At 42.4% G+C, this 25,100-nt stretch overlaps 2 protein-coding genes across 3 annotated transcripts in view; one reads left to right on the top strand and one right to left on the bottom strand.

Moving 5' to 3' along the window:
• Positions 1-1,294: 1,294 nt before the first annotated feature.
• Positions 1,295-11,481, top strand: HemK1 (HemK methyltransferase 1). Of its 2 annotated transcripts, XM_089579488.1 has the most exons (6): positions 1,295-1,648; positions 2,436-2,521; positions 2,595-2,808; positions 6,365-6,594; positions 7,240-7,423; positions 7,489-11,481. In XM_089579488.1, exons 1-6 carry the CDS (start codon positions 1,460-1,462, stop codon positions 7,549-7,551), a joined length of 966 nt encoding a protein of 321 aa, XP_089435614.1. In that variant the 5' UTR covers positions 1,295-1,459; the 3' UTR covers positions 7,552-11,481. The 2 variants fall into 2 exon arrangements, with proteins under 2 accessions (XP_089435614.1, XP_089435613.1); XM_089579487.1 differs by having other exon boundaries at positions 1,296-1,648; positions 7,240-7,491.
• Positions 7,653-25,100, bottom strand: part of Spg7 (SPG7 matrix AAA peptidase subunit, paraplegin) — a 42,426-nt gene continuing 24,978 nt past the window's right edge. Inside the window, exons 12-19 of the mRNA XM_089579483.1 lie at positions 22,415-22,574; positions 22,213-22,326; positions 18,421-18,536; positions 15,719-15,802; positions 15,456-15,528; positions 14,547-14,713; positions 9,488-9,565; positions 7,653-7,980 (exon numbers count right to left, since the gene is read on the bottom strand). Coding sequence (XP_089435609.1) covers positions 7,765-7,980; positions 9,488-9,565; positions 14,547-14,713; positions 15,456-15,528; positions 15,719-15,802; positions 18,421-18,536; positions 22,213-22,326; positions 22,415-22,574 — 1,008 coding nt within the window. The 3' untranslated portion in view covers positions 7,653-7,764. The remainder of the gene's footprint in view (positions 7,981-9,487; positions 9,566-14,546; positions 14,714-15,455; positions 15,529-15,718; positions 15,803-18,420; positions 18,537-22,212; positions 22,327-22,414; positions 22,575-25,100) is intronic.

Raw genomic sequence — 25,100 nt, forward strand, 5'->3', positions numbered from 1 at the left:
GCAAAAGCTGCCGTAATGGAAGTATTATTTTACTGCAGCCATGTAGAGCCCGAATGCAGCTCGCCAAAACCTCATATGTGCCGGCCGCTCCACGCTTCCGCGCTGCGTGTAGCAGACGACGCGCCCGGCAGGGAGCAAGACTAGGGTGCCTCGATGCCTGTACGGCGCAGCGCTGGGCATCGAGCATAGAGTTTCTTACTATTACCTAGAGGGAAAGCTGGCAAGCCGTCTATGGGAGTTTGCATGGAGACCCCACGTGACCACCTCAGCCACCATGGGCGCTCAAAGCATCATGGGGCGGTGAGCTACTTGTTGCGGAACTGTAACTTTTGGCCAAAAAATAATAAAAAAATAAAGCTGTTTGATAGCTACAAACGTCCTAACATTCAATATCTTGTCTAATGATTGCAACAAACGAGCAGAAAAGCATTTAAGTGCAAAGTTTGCCTAAAATAAGACATGACTAGCTTTCCTATTGGCCAAGTGATGAACACTAAAAATACTAATATTTCGTAATTAACAGGCGCACTTTTAAAAGTAAATATGTTTTAAAAAAAAATGTTGTTGTTTAGATACTTTAAGAGGTTTTTTAATGGCATTTCGGAAGAGTAAAACCTTTTATTGGCGTCGTGTGTCGTCGCGTCTTCACTACTATGGCTTTTGCACACTGCGTTCGCGCGAAAGTCGTCTGCGCACACACGAACTACGTTTTCGGAATGAAACGCCTTAGTACTGCCACTCTGTGTTCCCGAAAAACTACGACTGTGCCGCAACAAGTAGCTCACCGCCCCATGATGCTTTGAGCGTCCATGTTGGCTGAAGTGCAGCGCCGCCAGCTTTCCCTCTAGGTAGTAGTAAGAAACTCTATGGCATCGAGGCACCCTAAGCAAGACTCGACTGCAGCGCCGTTAGTTCTCGTGACCACCGCTTGGGACACTCTCCTCCGCTGGGCGGTATGGGGAGCTGCGAAACTGAGTAGGTTCTAGTAACGTTGCTACTGGGTTGTTGGCTAGAACGTGACATAATCACTCTCGCAAGATCACACTGTCTACACGCACAGAACATTTAATAATTCATCTATTTGCAACGTACAAGGGGCTAAAATGTTGTGTTCTTTATCTGTTTCTTGCGTTGATTTAAAAAAGCTTATAGTTATTGTTCTTTGATAATAGTCATATTCCCAACATCGCTTCCATTCCTATTCTATTCGGCTACAAATTTGGCGCCAAGATTGACTGGCATGGCTACCTTTGGCTACTTTCAGCTCAAGTTTTGGCTCCTTTTAAAATGTCCCCAATGGCGACCCCATGGGCGACCCTGTGTGGCGCTAACATGGCGGAGCGAGCACATGGCCATACACGCAACCGTCCATTCTTTCCTCCATGCAACCGTCCAACGCTCACGTGTTAGTACGTGAGCATGGTGCGGATTAGTATGAATAATAGTCTCTAAAGTATGAATGACCAAGGACTTTAAGCGTGGGTGTAAGCGTGCTGGCCATGTCATGAGGCAGTTCAGTTCGTCAGCGGCTCAGTTCACAAGCTACTGGATGCGTATTTTCGCTCGTGCCGGTATCGATGCTGGAGAGGCCGAAGCTTCCCTCAACCGCTTCCTCATCAGTGTGCTTGGGAGAAGACGAGCGTTGGAGGCGAGTTATCTGCGCTGCTTACGCGTATTTCACGCATGGAATTCTCCACAGCGCACACTTTCAAATGTGCAGTGCTGTTGGCAGACATTCATCTAGAAAAGAATAATGCTATGTGCACTACGGAGTGCGCCGACAACGGACTTGGCTATGTGCACTACGGACCTTGTGGCGGGTTGGGTTGGGTTGGGTCAGGTTGGATTAAGTTGGGTTGGGTTTCTTACTATTACGTAGAGGGAAAGCTGGCAGCCCGTCTATGGGAGTTTGCATGGCGACCCCTCGAGACCACTTCAGCCACCATGGGCGCTCAAAGCATCATGGGGCGGTGAGCTACTTGTTGCGGAACTGCAACTTTTGGCCAAAAAATAATAGACCCAACCTAACCCAACCCAACCCAACCCAACCCAACCCAAGCCAACCTAACCAACCCAACCCAACCCAACCCGCCACAAGGTCCGTAGTGCACATAGTTAAGCCCGTTGTCGGCGCACTCCGTAGTGCACATAGCATTACTCTCTAGGAATAACATGCCATTTTGTGTTTTAGCTGTCCGAGATTTGCGTATTAACTTCTCGGCAGCCACTTGTATTTTATTTTTAAAATGCGCTGTTAGTGCGGAACGGCGATGGGAAATGCGTAAATGCATGTGTAAATTTTTTGTGAGACTACAGCTCCGTGTCATTTTTAGCTTGAAAAATTGCAGATGCCAGACAGATAATGATGCTTTAAACCAACTCTTGCTGAGAGACACTAGTTTTCTTATTTGGCTTTGCTTCTCTACATCGAACAGATTCAGGTGCACCCTGACAGTGCAGTACCCATTCTGCCATCTCATTTGAATAAGCTGAATGACTACTGTCGGAGAAGAACGCAGAGGTAATTGAAGTTTTCTATAAACTTAAAAGCTAATTGGAGTCTTGTTGTAATGCACCACCCTTTGTTTGTGTAGGGTGCCTGTTCAGTACATCTTGGGAAAGTGGAGCTTTCATGGAATAGCTTTGAAGATGTGCCCGCCAGTGTTCATACCGAGACCGGAAACAGAAGGATTGGTGGACATTGTTCTCTCACATATTAACCATCGCGAGGATGAAGTTAGACATGTTTTAGACATCGGTTGCGGGACAGGTGCAATCTGCCTAAGCCTTGCTTCCAGTACTTCGAAGGTATGTGTAGCATTGTTTTCAGCACCTGCTGTCCACTCCTGTGGCAGGAGCTCTTACGAACAACGAATGTGCGTCAAAAACTTGTCGAGACGTTTTTGGTCCACTCTGGTGGCCCAGTGGCTCAATATTTTTTGGAATGAGTCTATGATACTGACATGTAAAAAACTGAATTATAATTTTGTCACAGATGACTAGCAAAATTAACCCATTTATTGAAACCAAAACTTCTAACTACTAGCTGATGAAGATAACAATACCAGGCAAAAAATAAAAGTAACCCAAAGCTGACTAGCCATTGGATGCAGGGTCAAATTACATTACAACATGCCGAATTTTGTTTTATGACTGGCGAAACAGTGCAAAGAAAAAAAGACTACAACATGAGCACTGTTTGTGTGTTTTCTCTGCTGTTTCATTGACCATGAATTACCAACAAGCCCTGTCATCTCACATCTGTCCTGTTCTATGAGCTGCCTGGGTGAAGCTTTTGTAGATTTGGCTTGAATGGAATTTAGTACAGAGAAATGTAGAAAGAATAAGATGATGATGGAATTATGGCCTTTAGTTAACTTGCGGTCATTGCACATCATTATCAGGAACTAGCCTTGTTATCATTTATCCTCCATCAAACACAGTGGTCCTATTTTTATGTTCTCCTTAGCATTGCTTCATTTAATTTGTCCATGAAAAAGCATACATTTGGAATATGATAATGTAAAGATCAATATTCTTGCAGACTGTGGCAAGGGTGCAGTCAAATATAGTTTGTGAAATTTTTCATACATACAGTGAGGAAAATAAGCCCATATCTTGAGCAGCAGTAGCTGCACATACTGTTTACATGCTTTCATATTGACGCATGGTATGCTCAGGCAGAAAGTTACATTTCTTTCATCTTATATTTAAAGCCTCATGTGCCTTTGCCATTGTGAAATGTTTGAATTATATCTGGAAAATATTCATTCCTGAACAGCGACTGTGTGAACCATTATATTTTCTACATTTCAACACCTCTATTACAAAGTGCTGCATGCGCATGCTATGGAAAAACTAACTGAATCTTCAAAGGGTCAAGATCTGGGTAAGTTGGTAGTACCCTTTGACGAAAGAACTATGCAGGAACCATTTAAATGTGCGAGGAACATAGGCTGCAAAAATCCTGTGAAGAGGGTTCATTAGACTAACACTTCATACGATTTAAAAAGGTTTGCATGCGTTGCCACGAGGTAAAAAAGTATGCTGTTTTGCATAGCAAAGAAGGGCAACACGTCAGGTCACATGCATACTCACTGGCGTAGTTACAACACTGTGTTACCTTTCTCAGAAATCAACATTGTAGGCTATGCTGGGCGCTTTGTGTGCTTATGGAACTCCCTCTATGGCAAGGACGGTTTTCAAGGGCAAGATGGCACTTATTCGCTGCTAGAGCCATTGTATAAGTGTAGGCTGACAACTTTGTGTTTGGCCTTTTTTTTTTACTTTAGGGAAGTTGTTTTCTTTGAAGACAAAAGGCTCGCCTTTTCTTTCCACTGTGACCCCCAGCAGAGGAACTTTGATAAGAGCAGTAGTTCACATAATGCGTTCCTCAAGGAAGAGAGATTAATACTGATGCCACATGGACAAATTTAATGCCAAGTGCTTGATGCCACATGCACAAATTTGATGGTATTAGCCTTATTGCCGTTTGCAACCTACTGAGTTCACCACAACTCATTTGCCTAAGGAATGCATACTCTCATACCCATTCCTCATGCAGAACAGCATTCAACTAGAAACAACCTCCTAACAAGCGAAAAGTGTTTTCATAATTTTCTGTCAGACGAGTCACCTGTACTACATTTTCATCGCGACTGGTGTCATTTTTGCTGACACTTCTGACTGACACACTCAGCTTCTGTGCTAGCATGCGAGTTTATGGCTACTTTTTTTACTTGTCCGCTGAGAACAGTATTTTTTTCAAGATAATTTTAACATTACATTTGGACAACGTTGACAAAAATTTGTGCTTTTGAGTACTGTTTATTATGAGGTATATTTTTCACTGGCTAGGTAACGCCTTAATTGTGATGTATGTGTAATGACATAAAGTCTAGATGTGCAGCACAAATTCCGAAAATAATGGCATGAACAAACTTAAGGCATTAAGCATTTACTGTCATTTCTTGTGCACGTGGCACAAGTATAAAAATAGAAACAGTTTTTGCTTTTATCATGCCGCATGCTGGTGTGGCAAGGTTTGCAAAAAATAGCAAGGGAGGAGGTAGTTGGGGAGAGGGATCAATATTTAGGGGGTGTTCTGACCTATGAACCAGTGAGCCAGAGATGGGTGGAAAGAGTGCAACAGTTTTCATCTGTTGCTAAGATTATTTGCCTTACTGATGGAAGCATTTCTTCTACGGTGCATACAACTGATGTGCTGGAACTAACTAGACCCATTTAGCTGCAGAAATTCCAAAAAAGGAGTTTTTCAGCACAGTAAAATCATGATATGGATCACATAAGTACAGAGAATCAACTTTTCTCATTTGTTAAATCATTTTATTGTGCTGAAAAATGCCCTCTTTGCTGAATTATGACCAACTAAGCTGTCTCCTCTGAATGCAGTTCGAGAAAGTAACAGCATTAAAAAAAAATAACATTTATAGCTTAGTTTATGATTTTGTGCCACATCAGGAGTATGCTATAAGTTGCTTTTAAGAGAGCAGATGCATTTGGTTTGCTCCAGAAGATCAACAATAGTGAAAAATAGCTAGGAAGAAAATATTGCAGGGACTGCTGGTTGTGAAATATTTCTTTGCTAGTGCATGATGCAGTATTAGATTTGAGTATACATACAACTCTGCAGTGTAAATGCCCAGCTCATCTTCCCATAATTATACAAGTATTTACCTTCTTTTATTCCTTTTAAAGGGGTACAGGCACAAAGTTTTTGGGTGTCCGTTTTCTTTTTTTTGCTTGAGAGAGGCACACAGGCCTAGTGATTATGCAAATGAGCTCAGAACACCAATTCGCACCGTTAGTCATTAATTACAAATGATTTTGCACCGGCAGTTTCGGTCTCTGTACGTGCCAGTGCTGAAGTGCACCTTGACATGTTGGTCGACCGGCCAGCCTGGACTACCAAATTCCTATGACGTAGGCATCGCTGGAAAGCACTGGTTGTTCCTAGGAACAACCTCTGGGCTTGGTGACATTACACTAAATGGGCAGGTGCACCTTGACGTCACTCGATGCAGGTGGAAATGCTGAGCTGCTCCTCTGACAACATTCAGAATCATATTAAATTATGTTCCACTAACACCTGCAACTAAAACTTGCTAGAGGGCACCTCCTTAGGCCCACTAAACAGATCATATCACTTCTTTGCGTTCAATATTTTGTGTCTGTACCCCTTTAAACAATAATGACGTTACACATAAAGGTTGCTTATTGTCGATCTAATTGCATGTCCACTGCCCCCCCCCCCCCCCCCCCCCAAAAAAAAAATCATTACTAGGATTGTTACTATGTGCCACTTACATTGCTGCTCAAGTTTTTCAACTATTTGCATTTCTAGGTACACTACACTGCCATAGATAGAAGCCCATTGTCTGTCAAGTTGACACAAGAGAATTCATCAGAACTTGGCTTGTCTGAAAGAGTCTCATGCTACCTGGCAGAAGCTACACCAGATGGCTTAAAATGTTCAGAACCTGATTTGAATATGTGTTTATATGACGTCGTCGTTAGTAACCCCCCCTACATTGCCACTGAAGACTCCAGCACAATTGCACCAGAAATATTGGAGTGAGTAATCTTTGGCTTACTTTGTGTGCACTGCTACATGTTTTTGACGCAGGTAGTGAGCTTGCATCAAAGATATGTAGAGTTTATTTTGTGCTTTTTATTAATGAGCAACAAAAGTGAAAGGTATCAATACGTGCTTAATTGAGAAGACGGTCAATGCATTTTATGCTGTTCGGTGGTATGGCACACTACTGCTGTCACGATGTAGTGCTTGTTCTTGTTTATTGTTTGAACCTACTGGCAACCTGTTTGGATGTTGTGATGATTACCAAAAGCAAGTTAAATTTTTATGCATCAGAGGGTTGCAGTGGAGTGTGCGGGGCTCAGTGCCTTGTTCCCATCAATAAATCTTTTTTTGTTTAGAAGGCAGGATTAGCAGATAGGCTAGCATTTGGTTTAATTAAAAAAAAAAACACTTTTGTCATACTTTTGTCATGCACACATCGTTTCTGTTTTCCTTCAAGGTAGTTCCCAGAAATGGGATGAGTTTACTTTTAAAGGCCTTTGTGCTATAGTGGGACATATATTCCCCACCATCCTATAGGCAGTGTTGTGTTGTATACTGAATCGAAGTTGAAATAACCATTGATTTGTTGGCTAGCTAGTCTGCAAACTAGTCTTCACAGGATTCAATGTTGTCCCCAGGCATGAAGACCACACTGCCCTCTTTGCGGGACCGGATGGTCTGGATGTTGTGCGAAGCATCCTGCGGCTCTCAAGGAGATTGCTCAGAGTTGGAGGGCACCTATTTTTGGAAGTGGGGCTCTCGCAGCCACCCCTCATTCGAGCCATGTTGGCAGCAGAAGAGCACTACCATCTGTTCGAGCTGGTGGCCGTGCACCCAGATTTCACTTCACGGCCACGGTTTGTTGAAATAAAAAGAATACAGTAAAGGTGGCCGTGCACCCAGATTTCACTTCACGGCCACGGTTTGTTGAAATAAAAAGAATACAGTAAAGCTGCTGTGAGGCTAGCAGTAACTGAAAATAAGTGCCAACTGCTGCCATGGAACATGCTTTGAGGTCACTGTTGCAAACTGGGTATGGAAGACCAGAAAATTGTTTGCAAACAACATTTTAATTGCATTCTGTACACACTATTTTTCAACACTCCCTAGCTATAGTGGCATTGTGCATGATTCAAATTATACTAGTCTACAGATGCCATTTTCTAGGTTGATGCACCAGTAGCACCAGACAAGTTCTGTTGAGGTTTCCCATGCGGCCCCTCTCTCTCTGAGGATGACTTGCTGTTCTTCTTGTCGGAAGAATCTGGGCCCAAGTCGAGGACTTCAATAAGTTGCTTCTTACCAAACGGAGGAGGTCCAATCAGAGCTTCAATATCAGCATAATTCAGCACTTCTCGCTTGAGTAACTCTCCAGCCAACTGCAACAAGGATGGGTGAGCTTATGAAACTGACACTGTAAAGCTAACTGCAAAATAGATATTCAAACTTATACAGTACCCTTCAATTTTAGCCTTGGGGGTTTAAAAGTTACTTCAAAGTCTACTTCATGATCATCATCATCAGCCCGACTATGTCCACTGCAGGACAAAGGCCTCTCCCATATCTCTCCAATTAACCCTGTCCTGGCTTTCGTAAAGGCTACTCGACACTAGACCATATTCACACTGTCAATCAGGTGACAGAGAAATGTGCAGAATATAACCACCCCCTATATGCAGCCTTCACTGATTACGAGAAAGCATTTGACTTAGTCGAAACCTCAGTAGTCATGCAGGCATTGCAGAATCACGGTGTAGAAGAGCCCCATGTAAAAATATCATAAGATATCACATATCTACAGCAGCTGCACAGCCATCATAGTCCTCAATAAAGTCTGCAATAAAATTCGGGCAAGGTGACACAATTTCACCAGTGCTATTTACCACTTGTTTACCGGAGGTATTCAGAGGCTTGGAGTGGCAACAGATGGGCATAAGAGTTAATGGAAAATACCTGGGTAATCTGTGATTTGCTGATGACACTGCCTTGCTAAGTCACTCGAGATGAATTGCAAAGCATGATCAATGAGTTAGGCAGACCAGAATGGTGGGTCTAAAAATTAATATTCAGAAAACCAAAGTAATGTTGAGCAGTCCTGGAAGGGAACAGCAGTTTACAATTGGCAGCGAGGTGCTGGAAGTGGTAAGGCAATGTATCTACTTAGGGCAGGTAGTGACTGCAGATCCAGATCGCGACAGTGAAATAACTAGAGTAAGAATGGGGTGGAGTGCATTTAGCAGGTTCTCTCAGATCGTGAATTGCAGTTTATCAATATCTCTCAAGAGAAAAGTAAATAACAGCTGTATCTTACCGGTGCTCACCTCGGGCAGAAACGTGGAGGCTAACAAGAAGGGTTCAACTTAAGGACAACGCAGCGAGCTACAGAAAGGAAAATTATAGGTGTAACATTAAAAGACAGGAAGAGGGCAGAGTGGGTCAGGGAACGCAGGTTAATGACATCCTAGTTGAAATCAAGAAGAAATGAGCTTGGGCAGGGCATGTAATCTGAAGCCAATATAAATGGTGGTCGTTAAGGGTAATGGACTGGATTCCAAAAGAAGGCAAGTGTAGCAGTGGGCGACAGAAAGTTAGGTGGATGGATAGGATTAAGAAGTTTGCAGTGGTAGCACAGGACAGGGTTAATTGGATAGAGATGGGAGAAGTCTTTGCCCTGTAGTGGACATAGTCAGGCTGCTGCTGCTGATGATATGCCTACAATTATTTAATGAAAAGGAAATGCCCCTTCTTTTTCTTTTCATAAGGAAACTATACACAATCGGTGCTCTGGCTTTGGAATAAACAATTCAGTTGTAGCACATAGTGTTATTTGTGCAAGTTCTTCGGCTGCTTCATAATAAATTTGCAGAAATCTGTAGCGATACTCACCAATTTCAGCTTGTCGCTGTTTTCCTGTAATACTCTTTCAGTCTCTTTATAGGCCCTAGCAACCACCAATCTTGCTTGCTAAACATCAAAAGAAAAAAAATAGTGATTAATTTTAAAACAGCTGAAGACTGCGGTATATACTACTATATTATGTACTACATATAGGAACACTTCTCTTTTTCTGCTTGCACTATTTACAGTAGAATCTCGATGATACGAATCTCGAGATGACAGGAATTCGTAAAATGCCCTGGCCAGAGTGTAGTGTGTACAAAGGGCAGAAATACGAATTTTTCGAACGACCTCCCACCCCACAGCCGACCACTCACCAAGTACTTGTTCCCCATACATCATCGACACCAGGATTACCAGTAACGCGTGCGCACTTCAAGTAGTGAGAAGCAGTGCACGGCCCGTACATCGCCGACGCCGGGATTACCAGTAGCGCGTGTGCACCGCAAGTAGTGAGAAGCAGCGCGGTACACGCCGCGAGCAATAAGCGGTGACAAGCGACCAGCAGAACGCCTATGTCGCGAGTCAGCAGTGGCGCATGGCCGTTAAGTAAACCCCGTCAACCGAAAACAGACCTGTGTAAACTGCATACGAATTTTGTTCGTTTTGGCTATGAATATTTTTCTTGGCCCTGTGAGATTTGCACGATCAAGATTCTAATGTATTTTATATATTCTGTGCTACAGCTATTATTTAAAGTCCTTCCAGGTTCACATCGCCACGGTTCCTAAGAACAAATAAAATTTGTACACAGTCTTCCCAGGTGGGCTCCAATGTGGTTATCTTTAGAGCTGCAAGCACACAAACGTGTATGCTTGTGCATATGCCCACACAGCTGGATGCCTTTGTATATGCTCAGACCCAGAACTGGCTGCAAATAATTATTGCTTGTAATTTCAATTCCCATGCCCTTCCGGTTTCTCCTTCCTGTTCTCCTTTCATGTGCCAGTTTGTTTGCAGATGACCTTGTAGCAACTAGCAATACCAAATTTTTAAGATACCTTGTGACCCGGGCTGGCTAGTTCAATTCGCAGTTAAGCTCATTTATTTGCAGGAACAAACCGGTAGGATAAGGCTGAGCACATTGTCACACCCTCAGCCACAAAACACAGCCTGAAGCTGTATGAAACATAGGCAACAATTATTACACAGAAAAAGTATGTTTTGTGTGTGTGTGTGCATGTATCTGGTGTTTTAGTGAACTTTCAAAAAGCCTGAAAAACGGGTGGTCAAGAAAGAAAATCTTTTCAGGAACAAACAGTCTGCCGCAGTGGATGCTGGGTAATTTTGAAAACCATGCTTATTAAATTAACTAGCATTTACTAGTACACTAATGAACATTTAACACAGCTTGCTGGTGAGTACCAATGGTGGGTTTGTAACCAAGGACAACACGATGTTGTATCAGTTTTTAAAATGAAGAAAAAGCAGAATTCAAACCGTATTCATTATTGTACTGTGGCATGCCCTTTCTTTTTCTCTGTTGCTCAGCACAATAAAGAGGATAGTTGTTCTCAAATACGTGGCCATCTGTTCTCAGAGCGATGCAAAAAAAAAGTGAAGAAAGTGAAAAAAATAAAGCAAAGACCAGTAGGCATTGCAACATGTCAACAGCGAACGCTGCGGCAGCATTGAACTTCCTTTGCATCTCATGTGCTGTGCTTCAGACTTTTTTTTTTTTTCATTTTAAAAACTTATATGACATCATCTTTTCTGTCGTTACGAATTCATCATTGGCTGTAACCACCAGACTACACTAATTTAAACTTCAATTAGTAAATAAAGTTGGTTAGTAAGCTAATAAACATGATTTTTAAAATTACCAACGCTTGCCACTGCTTAAAGTTTACGCTTGAGAGATTTCAAGATTTCTCTCAACCAATCTATTTTTAAAAATCTTGGAAGTGTTCTCTGAAACACCCATTTAATGCATACACGCATATACTTAATTCAATCATGGGTATAAAATCTGTACACCACTATTCCTGTTCGATTTGTTTTCTTTCTGCCATACAAACAAAACTGCTCCTGCTATTTTTAGAATTTGCTGAATCTACAGTACTCAAATTTTTAAAAGTAAGCAACACATCAAAATAATTAGAAAAAAAAAGCAATAAACAGGTCTGTTTCTGACTTCTGTGATACAGTACAAGCTCTTTAATTCGAAAATCCAGATTTAGAACCACGAGTGCTCCCGGCCAATGCCCATGTAAGTCTTTGGTGTCGCACGCTTGCTAATTCGGATGCTAGGGTTCTCGCATCAGTTAATTTGAACAGACTCCCAATCGAAGGCTGTGTCCAGGTGTGACCGGTGCAGCAAGCGATTGTCCAGATAGCCCTACTGAAACCTGAATTCCATGCTGCAGAATCGCTCGTGCACCTCTGACCTTTGTGCAATGCCAGGCGTGATGAACAGTGTGAGCACTGGTCACATCCCCCCTTTCAACCGACAGCTGCCCTTCTGCGCATACGCCTTAAGGGATGCGCCACTAACCTGACATATCTGACCTTGCCCGCAGCCCTCTGGCTCGCTGAGGACATCGGAAATGTGAAACGCCAGCGAATGGCGAAAGGCCTTCCCAGTAATTGAATAACACCGAAAGAAACGCATGATGAACGTCGAAACCGGCATGACCAAATTTCAGGTGACCAGCAGTGACCCAGTGACCCAATGACAGTGACAAGACCAAACTAGCTGTCGCTGTGGGAGGAATTAATTGTTAAACGTCGACCATAGCTTTGTTGAGAGCAATGGTAACGAATGTGCAATGGCAACGAATGTAAAGTGCTGCAAGCGGTTGAACATTTCGTGCTTGAACACTTCAGTTTGGACTGGAAGCACAACATAACACTTTGCTGAACAGCAGCAGTTATTTTTTGTACTTGTTCCCACGACAACACCACTATTCCCTGTTCTTTTTGCACCTGAACATTGACCACAATGCGCAGGAATGATGTGGGGCAATAGCATATCAAAAATAATAATAGCATATAGGAATTAAGGAAGCTCTGCCACTCATATTGCGTCTCATATTTACGGTCACTTGGAATCTGTTCATTTCTTTTTCCCCAATCAGCATGGCTTAAGGAAAGGCTTTTCCTGTGAATCACATTTATTCGAATTCACTACTGACCTTCATTCCAACATGAACAACTTACAATCTGATTGTGCATTCCTCGACTTCGCAAAAGCATTTGATCGTGTAGCTCACTGTCGCCTAATATCTAAGCTTTTGGCGCTCTAACTTTGTCATGGCTCCGTAATTTTCTTTCGAATCGGCAACAGTTCACAGTCATTAATAATCACTTTTCTCCTCTTTCTGATGTTACGTCAGGTGTGCCACAAGGGAGCGTCCTTGGTCCCTTACTCTCCTTAATTTACATAAATGACCTGCCGTGCAACATTTCATCCCGCATACGAATATTTGCTGACGATTGTATTGTATACCGATCCATAAAGAGTACTGACGACCACATTTCACTTCAAAGTGACCTGGATTTAATTCATGATTGGTGCAGAACATGGCTAATGACCCTAAATGTTTCCAAGTGTAAAATAATCTCTTTTTCTCGAAAGTCAGCAAACTCTTACTTCCCTTACCACATTAATAACAACATATTGGGTCGGGCTACTCAATACAAATACTTAGGTGTTCATTTCTCACCAAACCTTTCGTGGACTGCTCACATAACCACCATTGCTGCCAATGCCTCACGATCACTAGGTTTCCTGCGCCGCAACTTACAAAGCACTACTGCTAATGTGCGTAAACAAGCCTATTTAACTTTTGTTAGATCTCAGCTCGAGTACGCGTCGTCCATTTGGTCTCCTCACCAGAAGTACCTAATTGACATGCTAGAAGCAATCCAAAATAGGGCTAGTCGATTTATTTCATGAAATTATAGTTTTCAATCAAGTATTACCCAAATAAAGCTCGAACTTTCTCTCCTTCCATTAAGAACTCGTCGAGACATAGCCCTTTTATCTCTATTTCACAAATTAATCCATGCCACTCGGTCACCTTTATCGCACCTGCAACGACCCTCTTATTCATCAACCAGATCGCACAATAACCTCAGCTACACACGCATTTATGGCAGTACTCGCGCCTTTAACTTTTCTCCGCTCCCACGTGCTATATGTCTATGGAATGATCTTCCAAACTGCATCGCATCGCAGCGCAACCACGGCACGTTTCATAATCATCTGGTCAAACATTATATTGATAACACCTAGCACGCTTTCTTCTTTGCCCAAGTCATGCCTTTTTTTTTTTTTTTTGTCACACCCTGTTTGTTAGCCCATTTGCCTTCCTGTGTATTTGTTCATGTTCTTTTTCCACCGTTACTATTACGTCTTATTTATATTTTATTTTTTTTTTTGATCCAATGTTTTTCTGCATGTATTTTGTACAGTCGTGATAATTTGTAATAAGCTTTTAGAACGTAACAGTGTTTGTTTCTACGCATTTTTGGTTTTTTTGGTTTGGTTTGTTGGGGTTTAACGTCCCAAAGCGACTGAGGCTATGAGAGACGCCGTAGTGAAGGACTCCGGAAATTTCGACCACCTGGGGTTCTTTAACGTGCACTGACATCGCACAGCACACGGGCCTCTAGAATTTCTCCTCCAAAGAAATTCAACCGCCGCGGCCGGGATCGAACCCGCGTCTTTCGGGTCAGCAGCCGAGCGCCGTAGCCACTGAGCCACCGCGGCGGGGGCAGTTTGGTTTTTTTCTAGCTACTGTTGTATATATTTATTGCTCCCCCCTTACACAATGCCTCTCTGGAGGCCTGTAAGGTATCTGTAAATAAAAAAATTAATAAATATACGAATTAAGGAAGCTCTGCCACAGCTGGGCTCTAGCAAAACAAGAAATATAAAAACAGGGAACATGTCAGCAGGGTTCTATTGCATAAAGTATAGAACAATGTGGAAAAGTGCATGTTTTAATTAGCATATCTTTATAGATTAGCAAAAGAAAAATTCTTAGGGAAATAACGAAAGCACAACTAGCAATCAATAATAATGTCAACAAACAAAAGGCACCTCATCAATAGTGTTTGCTAGACGGCGGCTGTACGGCTTCCTGCCAACCACAGCCTGGCCCTCCTCTTCAGCAGGAAAAGAAAGTGGCCCAATCACAGAGTCCATGCCATACTGGTGAATCATGGCATAAGCCATTTTTCGCACTTTCTTCAGGTCATCTTCAGCACCTGCATGCACAAGTAAAAAACCCACAAAGCCAAAGTTGAAAAACATACATTTTCTTGTTAAACTCAAGACGGGTTAAATGCCTTTCCCAGGGTCCCCAGACACTACGTCCAACATCAAAGTAAAGTAGTAGTAAGCTATTCTGCAATACTGAAACTCAAGTGAAGCACGTGAATATGCTTTGTGATCAGCACCAGTGCAAAGGAGTCACAATGCTGAATTCGTTGTGATGGCAGACCATATTGTTTCTTTCCATCCGCTTACAGTTTGCTTTACCAGACCAAAGCCTCCAAAGGGGGTTGATTTTTGACAACAACCAGCCATAACCATAATCATGGTCTGGCTGCCTGCAGCATTCATGAACAGCTAGCGTGAGCTGACTGCGCAGTGTACACTAGTGTGAGATTTAACAAGCCAATGCTTAAACCTCGTCACTTATTTCAGAGAGGTCTGGATAAAATGTGGATACATCAGCTTTCATCTTTCAAATCATACGAGATAAGTTCCTGCTGCTACAGCCTTCAGACACACATCAACTAGCTTCTCTCATATCAACTAGCATAGCCATGCATAAACATGAAGGAAATGTTCTCAAATTGTGCACTAAAACAAGGTAAAGGTTTCATAGAGCAATAAAAAAAAAATGGACTTTGATAACTTGCAATGGCAATGAAATAAACACTGCTCTATTTAACATAACATCTAACAATGCGCCTGTATTAAAGATCACAAGCACAATCATACCTGTGCTGATGCGGTTGAATGTGAGAGACTCTGCAACCCTTCCTCCCAGCGCCATGCACATTTTCTGGAACAACTGCAAGTGATATGGCAAGTTTTTTGGTGTGTTCAATGATTCTACTACCAGGTGTACAAAGAGTGTTAAGAAGAAGGCAGGAATTAAATATTCAAAATATCCAACAAGAAATGAAAAGGCATCTCGGAAGAACTGTTACTCATCTACTAGAAGTACTAATTCCCCATGAAGTTTTGAAAAGGCAAATTACCTGTTCATAAGAATAGAGCTTCTGGTCAGTGGGCAAGTACTGTGCGAATCCCAAGGCATTTGATGTCCTTGGTACAATGGATACCTGCAAAAAGACCAACAACAAAATTAAAATTGATCAGAGCTCATGACACACCACATCACAAAAAATTTAGGGGTGATACATTGGATTCACGAGGAGGAAATACAACAGCATGCTTCTTTCATTCACCAATCTATTCCTGCTCTGAATCTATACCAATTCTGAGTTCACTGTTTTTCATTCCCCGATCTATTTTTCTGATTCTATTTCAATTCCGACTACGCAACTTCGCAAAATGTGTCACATTCATAGATTGCAGCGACTTCTCATAACACTACCAGCAAAGTGGTGCAGCAGTTAAGCGACGCACCACTGCATTGGCAGGCGGCTATTTCAAGCAAAGCTACCAGCGGGGCTTGGGAGACCCAGGTTGCTGCTCCCGAGTAATGCGCAAAGGAATAGCTCCTGCAAGCTTCATTTTTGCATGGGTAGTTCACAGGGATACTAAGTATTCTGCATGTAAGCCTGCTGTTGTCATTTTCCTCTTAGTAATTTCATTTTTGCTGAGTCATTCTTCATCCAATGTCTCCCTCCTCACCCCTACAAGTGGACAAAGGGAGTGGTAGGAGGAGAGGGGGATGGCTGACAGGCGGCAGGTGGAGTACTTCACTCTGGAGAGGCCAACAGTGATTAGTTTTGTCATTTAAAAGCCAATAATGAAAGTGTCTGAATGTTTTTTGGAAGGGATGTATTGCAATTGCCAATAATAGTCTGGGAAAATTGCGACAGAGCTTCAAGCTGAACATATAAAGAAATTCGCTAGTTATTTTTTGTAAAAGAAGCTTAAAACAGCATGAACATTAGGTTTACACATGAAGCAGCAACCAAGAGAATGTTGCCTTTCCTTCAGGATACTACCAACCCTAATGGGATTATTGCAAGGAGAGCAAAAAAAACTGAAAAAACAAACAAACAAATATGAAAGGAAACAAAGCAGCACAAAGTAAATAAAGCTAGTAACAATTCAGATTATCACGCCATGCACATTTTCTTCTTTTTTTTTTTTTTACCACAAAAATTGCATGCTTGTTAGATCAGCGTATATAAGGCACTGGTGGTTGAAGGCTTTACTTTGATGGACCAGTGAAACCACCAATATCGACATCGATATATAGGCATCAAGTGCTTTCACCTGCAGCAATGGAACACAAATGTGACAAGTGTGTTAAAAAAGGCGGAATAAGTGTGTCCCCCATTACCTGATATGCTAAAAAAGAAAGGAAGAGAGAAACACGAATTATAGCATTCCTTACCTGTAATGTAACTGTTTTATATCCTGTTACCTTCCGGCCACGAGTTTCTATTGTTTCTTTACAAAACAAGTAATCTTTTTCAGTGCTGCCAAACTTTGGCAATATTTTAAAGATTACTTAAGGCACCAAACAGCTTGCTTAAAGTTTGATGTTTCAGTTCAGTATATCAATCTTACATTCAATATTCGAAAGGTTCAAAGTTACCGCAAGAGCGTTAAGACTCCCCTTCTGCAGAGAATGCGGCGGCGGTGGTGTTATTGGTATTGTGAGCGAAAAATGCTATGGTGCCATAGTGCCACCGTGGCAGGTGACAGTTCAAATAATGACTGGTCGCAATAGGTTGCTCGGGGGAAGAGCAGCCTGGGTCTCACAAGCCCCACCAGTGGCTGTGTTTGGGATGGCCTCCTCCTGGGGCAGTGGCGCATCACTTAACAGTGAGATTCGTGCAGGATGTGGAGGTCCTCGGAAAGATGCGTTGTAGCGATCGCAGAATGGTAAGGTCTCGAATTATCCTAGACATGAAGAGGGAACGCAAGAAACTAGAGAGGCGGAAGCAAATTAACGAGCTGCACCACTGTGCAAGGAGTGGTATGAGGACTCGCCATGATCTATGACTGTAAAGTAGAGAATGAACGTGCCTGCAAAATAATGCACAAAGAGGACCCCAGGCCGCTGAAGGGACCCATTAACGCCATCATGTCCTATCCGTAAGGCGTAGCCTTAGGTGTCTGCTCAAGTTTTTAAGGCGAAAGCCTTTAATGGCTCATAATGTCGTGACCAAGACGTGCTAGCAAATTTGTCTGTGTTTCAGATTGGTCGAAATGGTCGTGACGTCACTTCGCGCGAATTTTGACGGGTGTGCACCGAAATATGTGAGACAGTTACTGCGCAATTTCCTTTCCTCAAATACAATTTTCATTTTCTTCATTACGGCCCCTCTTTCTCTTTCTTCTTTCACTCCACTTCCTCCCTTCCTTTACGGTGCGGTTCAGCTGTCCACCTAGATGATAGAGAATTACAGCGCCATTTCCTTTCCTCAAAAAGGTTTGCGTTCAAAGGGCAACGCATCGAGCCGAATGGGTAGTGGCGTTCCGTGGACTCCCTGGCAGCACTACAACACGCTGTCGCGTTCCACTCCTAAAGGCAAAGATTAAGCATCATTAATCGGCAGTTAATTAATGGACCAACAGAATGTCAAGTGAACAATTGCTTAGTAGAATGCAGCACTCAGGCTTTCGCCTTTCACCACTTTAGCCGCTAAAGTTCCTCGTAATTTTTTTGTGCAATTCCACAGCTAACAATATCTGTACCAACAAATGCATGCATTCAAGACAGAGAAGCTCTAAAAACAGTAATTTGCATGGCAACCTTCATGAGGGCATCCGTATGCTCCAGCAACCACCCAACGAGAGCGTGACCGCACTCGTGGAAAGCAACCACTTCTTTTTCTGTCAATGACATGACCTGGCTCCTCTTCTCCGTTCCTGGAAATCAATGCCAGAGAAATAAGTCACATTTCACACAGGGTTTTCTTACACTGAAAACAGCAACTACATCAAGGCTGCATTTTTTTACACAATAGGAAATTTCTGTAGCCATATCAAAGAAACATTTAAATTCTCGCAACAATGAGCCTCTCTGTAAAACAAACAAAAAGCTTCAGAGAAATAAGCCTGCATATCTTTTGGATCAATGATATCTCTGAAATACAGTTTTCTTTTCGATACATTTTCATTCAGTTAGTTGCACCTTTATGTTGAGGTTAGCACTGCTACTCCAGAAGAAAGAAAGCTTCTTTTTTTTCTATCTGTGGCACAGAATAATAGGCGCATACATGCTCTTAAAAGAAACCAACAATTTTGTGTTAATGCCTCGAATTTTTTTTTTTTTTGCACAAAGGAAAGCAAAGAGTCTAAGAAACTCAATTTGGCAACAGTTTAATCAGAAATGCCACAAAAAATTTTACCAAGAATTTTTTGTCACGGGATGCACTTGTTTTTATGTATCCTGATGCTTGAAACCATGACGAGCAAGCAAGAGACCCCTTTCAAAATTTTGTAGGTTGGCTTTATCATATTGCATATTTCCCTAAACATGGCGTGTCAGTGACCATAAGCAATGGGGATAAAGAACTTAACCTGGATGATACTGCTCAACAGGTGCACGTGATGTTGTCATGGGAACCATGCTGACATAATCTGCTACATGTTGCATAAAAATTATGGCCATATTATTCAGTATTAAAAGTTTGCTGTTCCATGATTACAGTAGGACACGACTTGAAAAAAAAAAACAGTAGTTGGTAACAGTGCCTCATGGTCCACGGCGTCCTGTATTACTCCGATGGCCAATCATAACAGAAAAAAAGAATTGCTTTTTAATGTTTGACTGTCAAACCAGCCAGAGGCATCAAAATTCTTGAGGTTACAATTTTTTTTCTTGTGATTAGTTACTTCTTTAGGTAACAAGAAAAGCTTTAACAACAGTAGAATTTTTGTCACAGAGAAATTCTGTTCAGCAAGCCTGAATGTGGGCAGAGCTTCACTGCAAGCTTGAGTTGCACCCCACTACAGTAGTGCATGCAGTATTGAGGTGAGGCCAACTTCATATTTGTGAAAGGGGTCCATTGCAATGCCGGCAAAAGTAAGGAGCTAAAAAGTGACATGGCCCTAGCAGGCTGTCCTCAGTTTAAAAGTGTTAATGTACGGTAGCGTCCACTGGCATTTCTACGTGCATTATTATGGAACTCTGGCAAATGTCTCTTGCTGACAACAGTTTTAGTGGACTGCAGTTACAGCTTTGGCCAAAAAATGCTTAACCCTTTGAGGGTCGAATTATTTTGAAGAAAACTTTCCCAGGTGGTCAAATTACTTTATTGCGGATCTTGAATCTACAAAATGTATATAATCGAGAATAAATAGTAAAAAAAAATTAGGAACAGTACTTTGTTGACAGCATCACTCACAACTGGAAAATGTTCAATAGAATTTCACGAGCGACGGTGATAAACAAGCTAAGAGCAGCACCAATAAAGATAGAAATCAACTTCTGCCGCCTCTGCAAGAGAGTGCCCAAAAAGAGAAAACACGTTTCGCGCGACTCCGTTGCGATCCCGAGGTGGAATCAAAACCGCGTAGGCGCTTTACCGCAGAGAGTGAGAATACCTCGCGAGCAACGGTGATAAGCAAGCTAAGAGCAGCGCCAATAAAGATAGAAATCAACTTCGGCAGCCCCTGCAAGATAGTGCTGACAAAAAGAGAACTCAAATTTCGCGCGACTTCGTTGCGATCACGCGGCGAAACCAAAACTACAAAAGGGGTGTTGCCGCAGTCTGGGCCGCCGCCTGCCGCCGCGCTAAAGCTAGACATAAGTTCTGCTTATCTCCGTATGAAGGCAGCACAAAATTCAAACACTTCTTGTAAGTCCTAAGAGGTGGCAGCACCCCCCAGTGAGCACGCATTGTTCTTTTGGCGCAATATTTCAAACGGAAGATCGAAACCGTACCCGTACGGCAAAGACCTTGCGGGACAGAAAACCGCCGCCGTACATATACGGCAAAAACCTTCAAAGGGTTAATACTGTGGCGCTATCTTATAGAAACAACTAAAAGCATTTCAACAGTGATGCTAACAGAGTGCAGTAAAAGCTTGCTAATTCGACCCCTGTTAATTCGAATTTTTTTTCTTTCTCACTGTTTCAGTGTCACTGAGCATTTCTGTCAGCATGGTTTTTTTCGTTGTTCCAGTGCGCTGGAACTGCACGCCCGTCCTGGGCCATTCACTGTTTGCACAGTGAAGCCTACTCACATGCAGCTCTGCTGCTTGTGAAGGGTGTGACGCAGTAGCGATGGAGTTCCACCGCTACCACGTCACACTGTGAGGGATGCCAGGGAGGCCCTTACTACTTTGAAGCTGTTCTGCTTTGACACTCCCGACAGTATTCACGAAATAAATCATTGATGGAAAAGTGACAAATAGCCACTGTCACACTACTCTCACCTCAAAAGCAAAGCAACCATTGTCAAGTCTTTCAACAAATCTACCATGATGCAAGCAGCTCTTGTTAGTTGTTTTTTGGTATCATTCGATAATTGTAACATTCATATAATTCAAACATTTCTTTAACCTCTTTTCTTTATTATATTAATGAGTGTAAACCTTAATAATACATAATGAACACTTTCAAAAGAAAAAATGCACTAAATAATAAATAACTTATTCTAAGTCATACTTTACTGAGATGCAGTATCAGTACTGCCACATACATTAAAGGTGCACTGAAGAGGAATCTGAACTTGTCTTTTTGCCGCGGGAACTCGATCTACACGTTCCGAGCATTCTTAGAAACTTCGATTTATTGCCCTGTGTGGCCGATTTCCCAAATGAAATCGAATTAACGGCCGGCTCCCGCCCTTTTTTTTTAATTCTGCCTCGTACGGTGGGCGGAGTCAACCAACGCGTGGAGTGCCTTTCACCCAGTCCCGTGGCGGCTTGCCGCTCTGCCATCGGCGGAGTAATACGTAGTAGTCCGTAGTAGCAAATAGTCCGCGCGTATTTTTATTTCTGCGGGCTTATTTTGCGGCTATATTATCTGCGAATGCAACTATTTATTCATGGAAACCTAAAAAACAAAATAAAGCGAAAGCAAAGCCTCCACGGAGCTGGCTGAAAGGAACTTCACGCGTTGGTCGACTCCGCCCATCGTACGAGGCAGAATTCAAAAGAAAGGGCGGGAGCCGGACATTAATTCGATTTAATTAGGGAAATCGGCCATACAGGGCAATAAGTTGCAGTTTCTAAGAATGCTAGGAACGTGTAGATCGAGTTCCCGCGGCAAAAAGACAAGTTCAGAATCCTCTTCAGTGCACCTTTAATAACACACACAGAGCAGACAGTTGCTTCGTGTTGTTTTATGCGAATGCCGCATAAAAACAACAAATCCTTTTTTCAGTAGTATTACAATGCTCGATTCTGCAACAAGAGGCATCTATTCATTTCCAACAAGACCTTGCAACACATTTTGGTCAGTTATTAGTCCCTTCGGAGACAAGTCTCTCAGATGAAAAGCAAGTAAAGCAATCCACGCACAGCTGTTCAACTCTGTGCACCATTGTGAAGGGTACGTAATGAGCACATAGCACTATAATTTCAAACCATTTACCTCCAACAACTCTCTCAACAGCATACTCCAGGTTTCCTGATGAGACGACTTTTTCTTTGTTGCGTGCAGCATGTAGTGCAGCTTCGTTGCATACGTTGGCAATGTCTGCCCCTACTCAGGACAATACAGATAAAAAAAAAAAAATTATATCTAGCACACTTGCGGTATTATGCAAAGCAAGGAGAGAACGGAGACTTGCCACTGAACCCTGGAGTGAGCTGAGCAAGACGTTGGGAGTAGTGTGAGGGAGGGTTGTCCAGGTTTATTGCTTTCAAGTGCTGCTCAAAGATTTCTTTTCGTTCAGCCAGAGTAGGCAGGTCAATCAGGATGTGCCTGTCAAATCGACCAGGCCTCAGAAGGGCCTGCAAGAGATGATGAAAGGTGGCTTTTATAAACACACTGACAATATTTCGGCAGTACAAAACAAGCAGCCTGGAGACTGTTTCAAAAATCTATTTTGAGATGACCTCACTCATATTACCAAGCAGTTTTCTACTGAGTGCAAACATGCAGGCATGGCACAACCTTGCAATAACAAAAGGCAAATCAAGTAAAAATAACATCCAATATAGAGCAGCCATTGCACTGCAGGGTGAGTAACAAACTCTTCGTAGGAGAGGAAAAATTCTTCCATGTCCAAGGATTGAAACCAGATCAACTGGACTAGGGAATTCACTCTACAAACTGAGTACAGATAGGTTGGCTGCACTCAGGAAGGTGTTAAAAAGATGCTATTAATTTGTTAAAAGCCTATTATAATTGAGGAATTCCCCAAGACACGTTAGATGCACAATGATTCAAAAGAACACTCGCCGAATATTGATGCGTTTTGAAATGTTAAAAAAGTGGCAAGGTGCAGGGGCACCATAACACGGGCGAGGCAGAGATTGTCATGCGCTATGTATGCAATTTGATAGATGTTGCTTCGTGCCCTCCCTCAGGTGCACGGTTTTCTAATGGTACAAGAAATGGCTCAAATCAGCTGAGCCACAGCGACGATGGGAATGAAAATTTTGAAATTCTAAATATTGACATGGCTATTACTAACGGCAGGCTACATATCTCTTAATTGCAAGCAGGCTCCTATCCGTAACAATTAAAAATATAACTGTTATAAGTTAGTTGATTACTTTACTAGTTAAAACGACGCACCTGTTTTTGATGCTCACCAACTATGCCGCGAAAACCTTCTCTTTACATAAAAAACCCTACTTTTAAAAATTACTGACAGGCTTCCCTGAAACACCTGGTACATCTTTCTTTATCCTGTTTTCAAAAACATAATTAGTTACAGCTTATCCAAATTAGTTCCCATACTATGGAAAAATAATGGAAGCCTAATTAGGTAATTTCTTACGTTTCTTTAAGACAATTTCCCTCAATATTTCTTCATTCCAATTAAAATGCAGCTGTAGCCAAAGACATGCCATGTGGAGCTATGCTATTTATATTGTCACTGAGGTACATCATTATATAAAAAAGCACAATTATGTCGAAGTACAATAATTATGAAACATTATTAGGTGACGTTACTATTCACGAAATTTGATATGTTTTACTCAGCAATAAAAACATAGCATAGCTCCGTAGTTAAGTTCTTTCAGAATTCAGCAGCATAAGATTAATCAAAACAGCACCATAAAAACATAATGAAAACATTCGTAAGGCCAGCCGTGTCGGCAAAAAAATAGGACGCTCGGAAAATCGCATTTGAAGTTCGTGCGCCAGCCATTTGGAAGCCGTTGCAGAGGCCTCAGTAAATGGCACAATGCAGATGTTATGAGAGGATTTCAAAATAGTTAGTAATACCAAAATGTAGGGAAGAGCGCCAGCTTTCAAACAAGACCAAGATGGCGGCCAATGGGGACGCGGTTGTAAGTGACGGGTGCAAAGATCTGCTGCATTTTGCTCTGAAATGACCATATGGGCACTTCAGAAACATTAAATTGATCAAATTTATTAGTAGTTGGAAGTAAATTTAGACCCTGAAACTTTGCAGGCCCTGAAACCCTGAAACTTAAAGGGACACTGAGGAGAGCTCTATTAATATTTTTTTATAGCAAAATCCGATAGTTCGGCATTTCATGGCTTTGTTGCCACTTGGCCGGCAGCGAAAGATGCATTTATTTCTAAGAAATTTGGATTCGAAGTTGAAATAGTTTTTCCCGCCGCTCTGATTCAAACTTGGGATTCTGCTATGACGACACAGAACTAAGTGACGTGAAACATGACATTCACATGACGTAACGCAGACTCCGTGATTTCTGGCGGCCAGCAGTGCGGCCCAGCAGCAGCCGAAAAGAAAGCTACCGCCGGCCGCACGTTGAAGGCATCTATCGGCTATTGCGGCCGTCGCTTCGTTTACATTTGCACCGGCGTTTTGCCAGCGTTACAATGGATCCCGTTCTCGAAGTCGTCAACGAAGTTCTCGCAAATAGACGCCTTTAGCATACCGTGTACCTTGTTGCCGTTAGCGGAATACCGGGAGCCCCCATACCGCTGAGAGCAAGCGCTGATTGGTCCCGGCGCTGCAGGAGCGCGCGTAGCTATCGGGTACGTGGCACCATCTGGCGACGTCAAGGAGATTTGGGCATGCATTTGCTGCGGTGATTCGTAGCTTCTCGTGTCCTAGTGTTGCTAGAACTATTGGTTCTAGCAACACTGTTTTGTCCTATGACGCCATGAAGCTTGTACTTGCGAGTTTGGCCTGTGGCGGCGATACCTGTATTTTGGTTCTTGCTCTTTTCTATGTTACAGGAGCTTTGTTGTCAGTATGAATGGCGTTTTTGTAATCAGGAGCTGGTATTCTGTCGATGCAAGTCAACTTCAATTTCTCCTCAGTGTCCCTTTAAAGTATACCGAACTCGAATATACCATTTTAAGAAAAT

The sequence above is a fragment of the Amblyomma mixtum genome, chromosome 3 (genome assembly GCF_055824585.1).
Source record: "Amblyomma mixtum isolate Tamu chromosome 3, ASM5582458v1, whole genome shotgun sequence".
NCBI lineage: Eukaryota > Metazoa > Arthropoda > Arachnida > Ixodida > Ixodidae > Amblyomma > Amblyomma mixtum.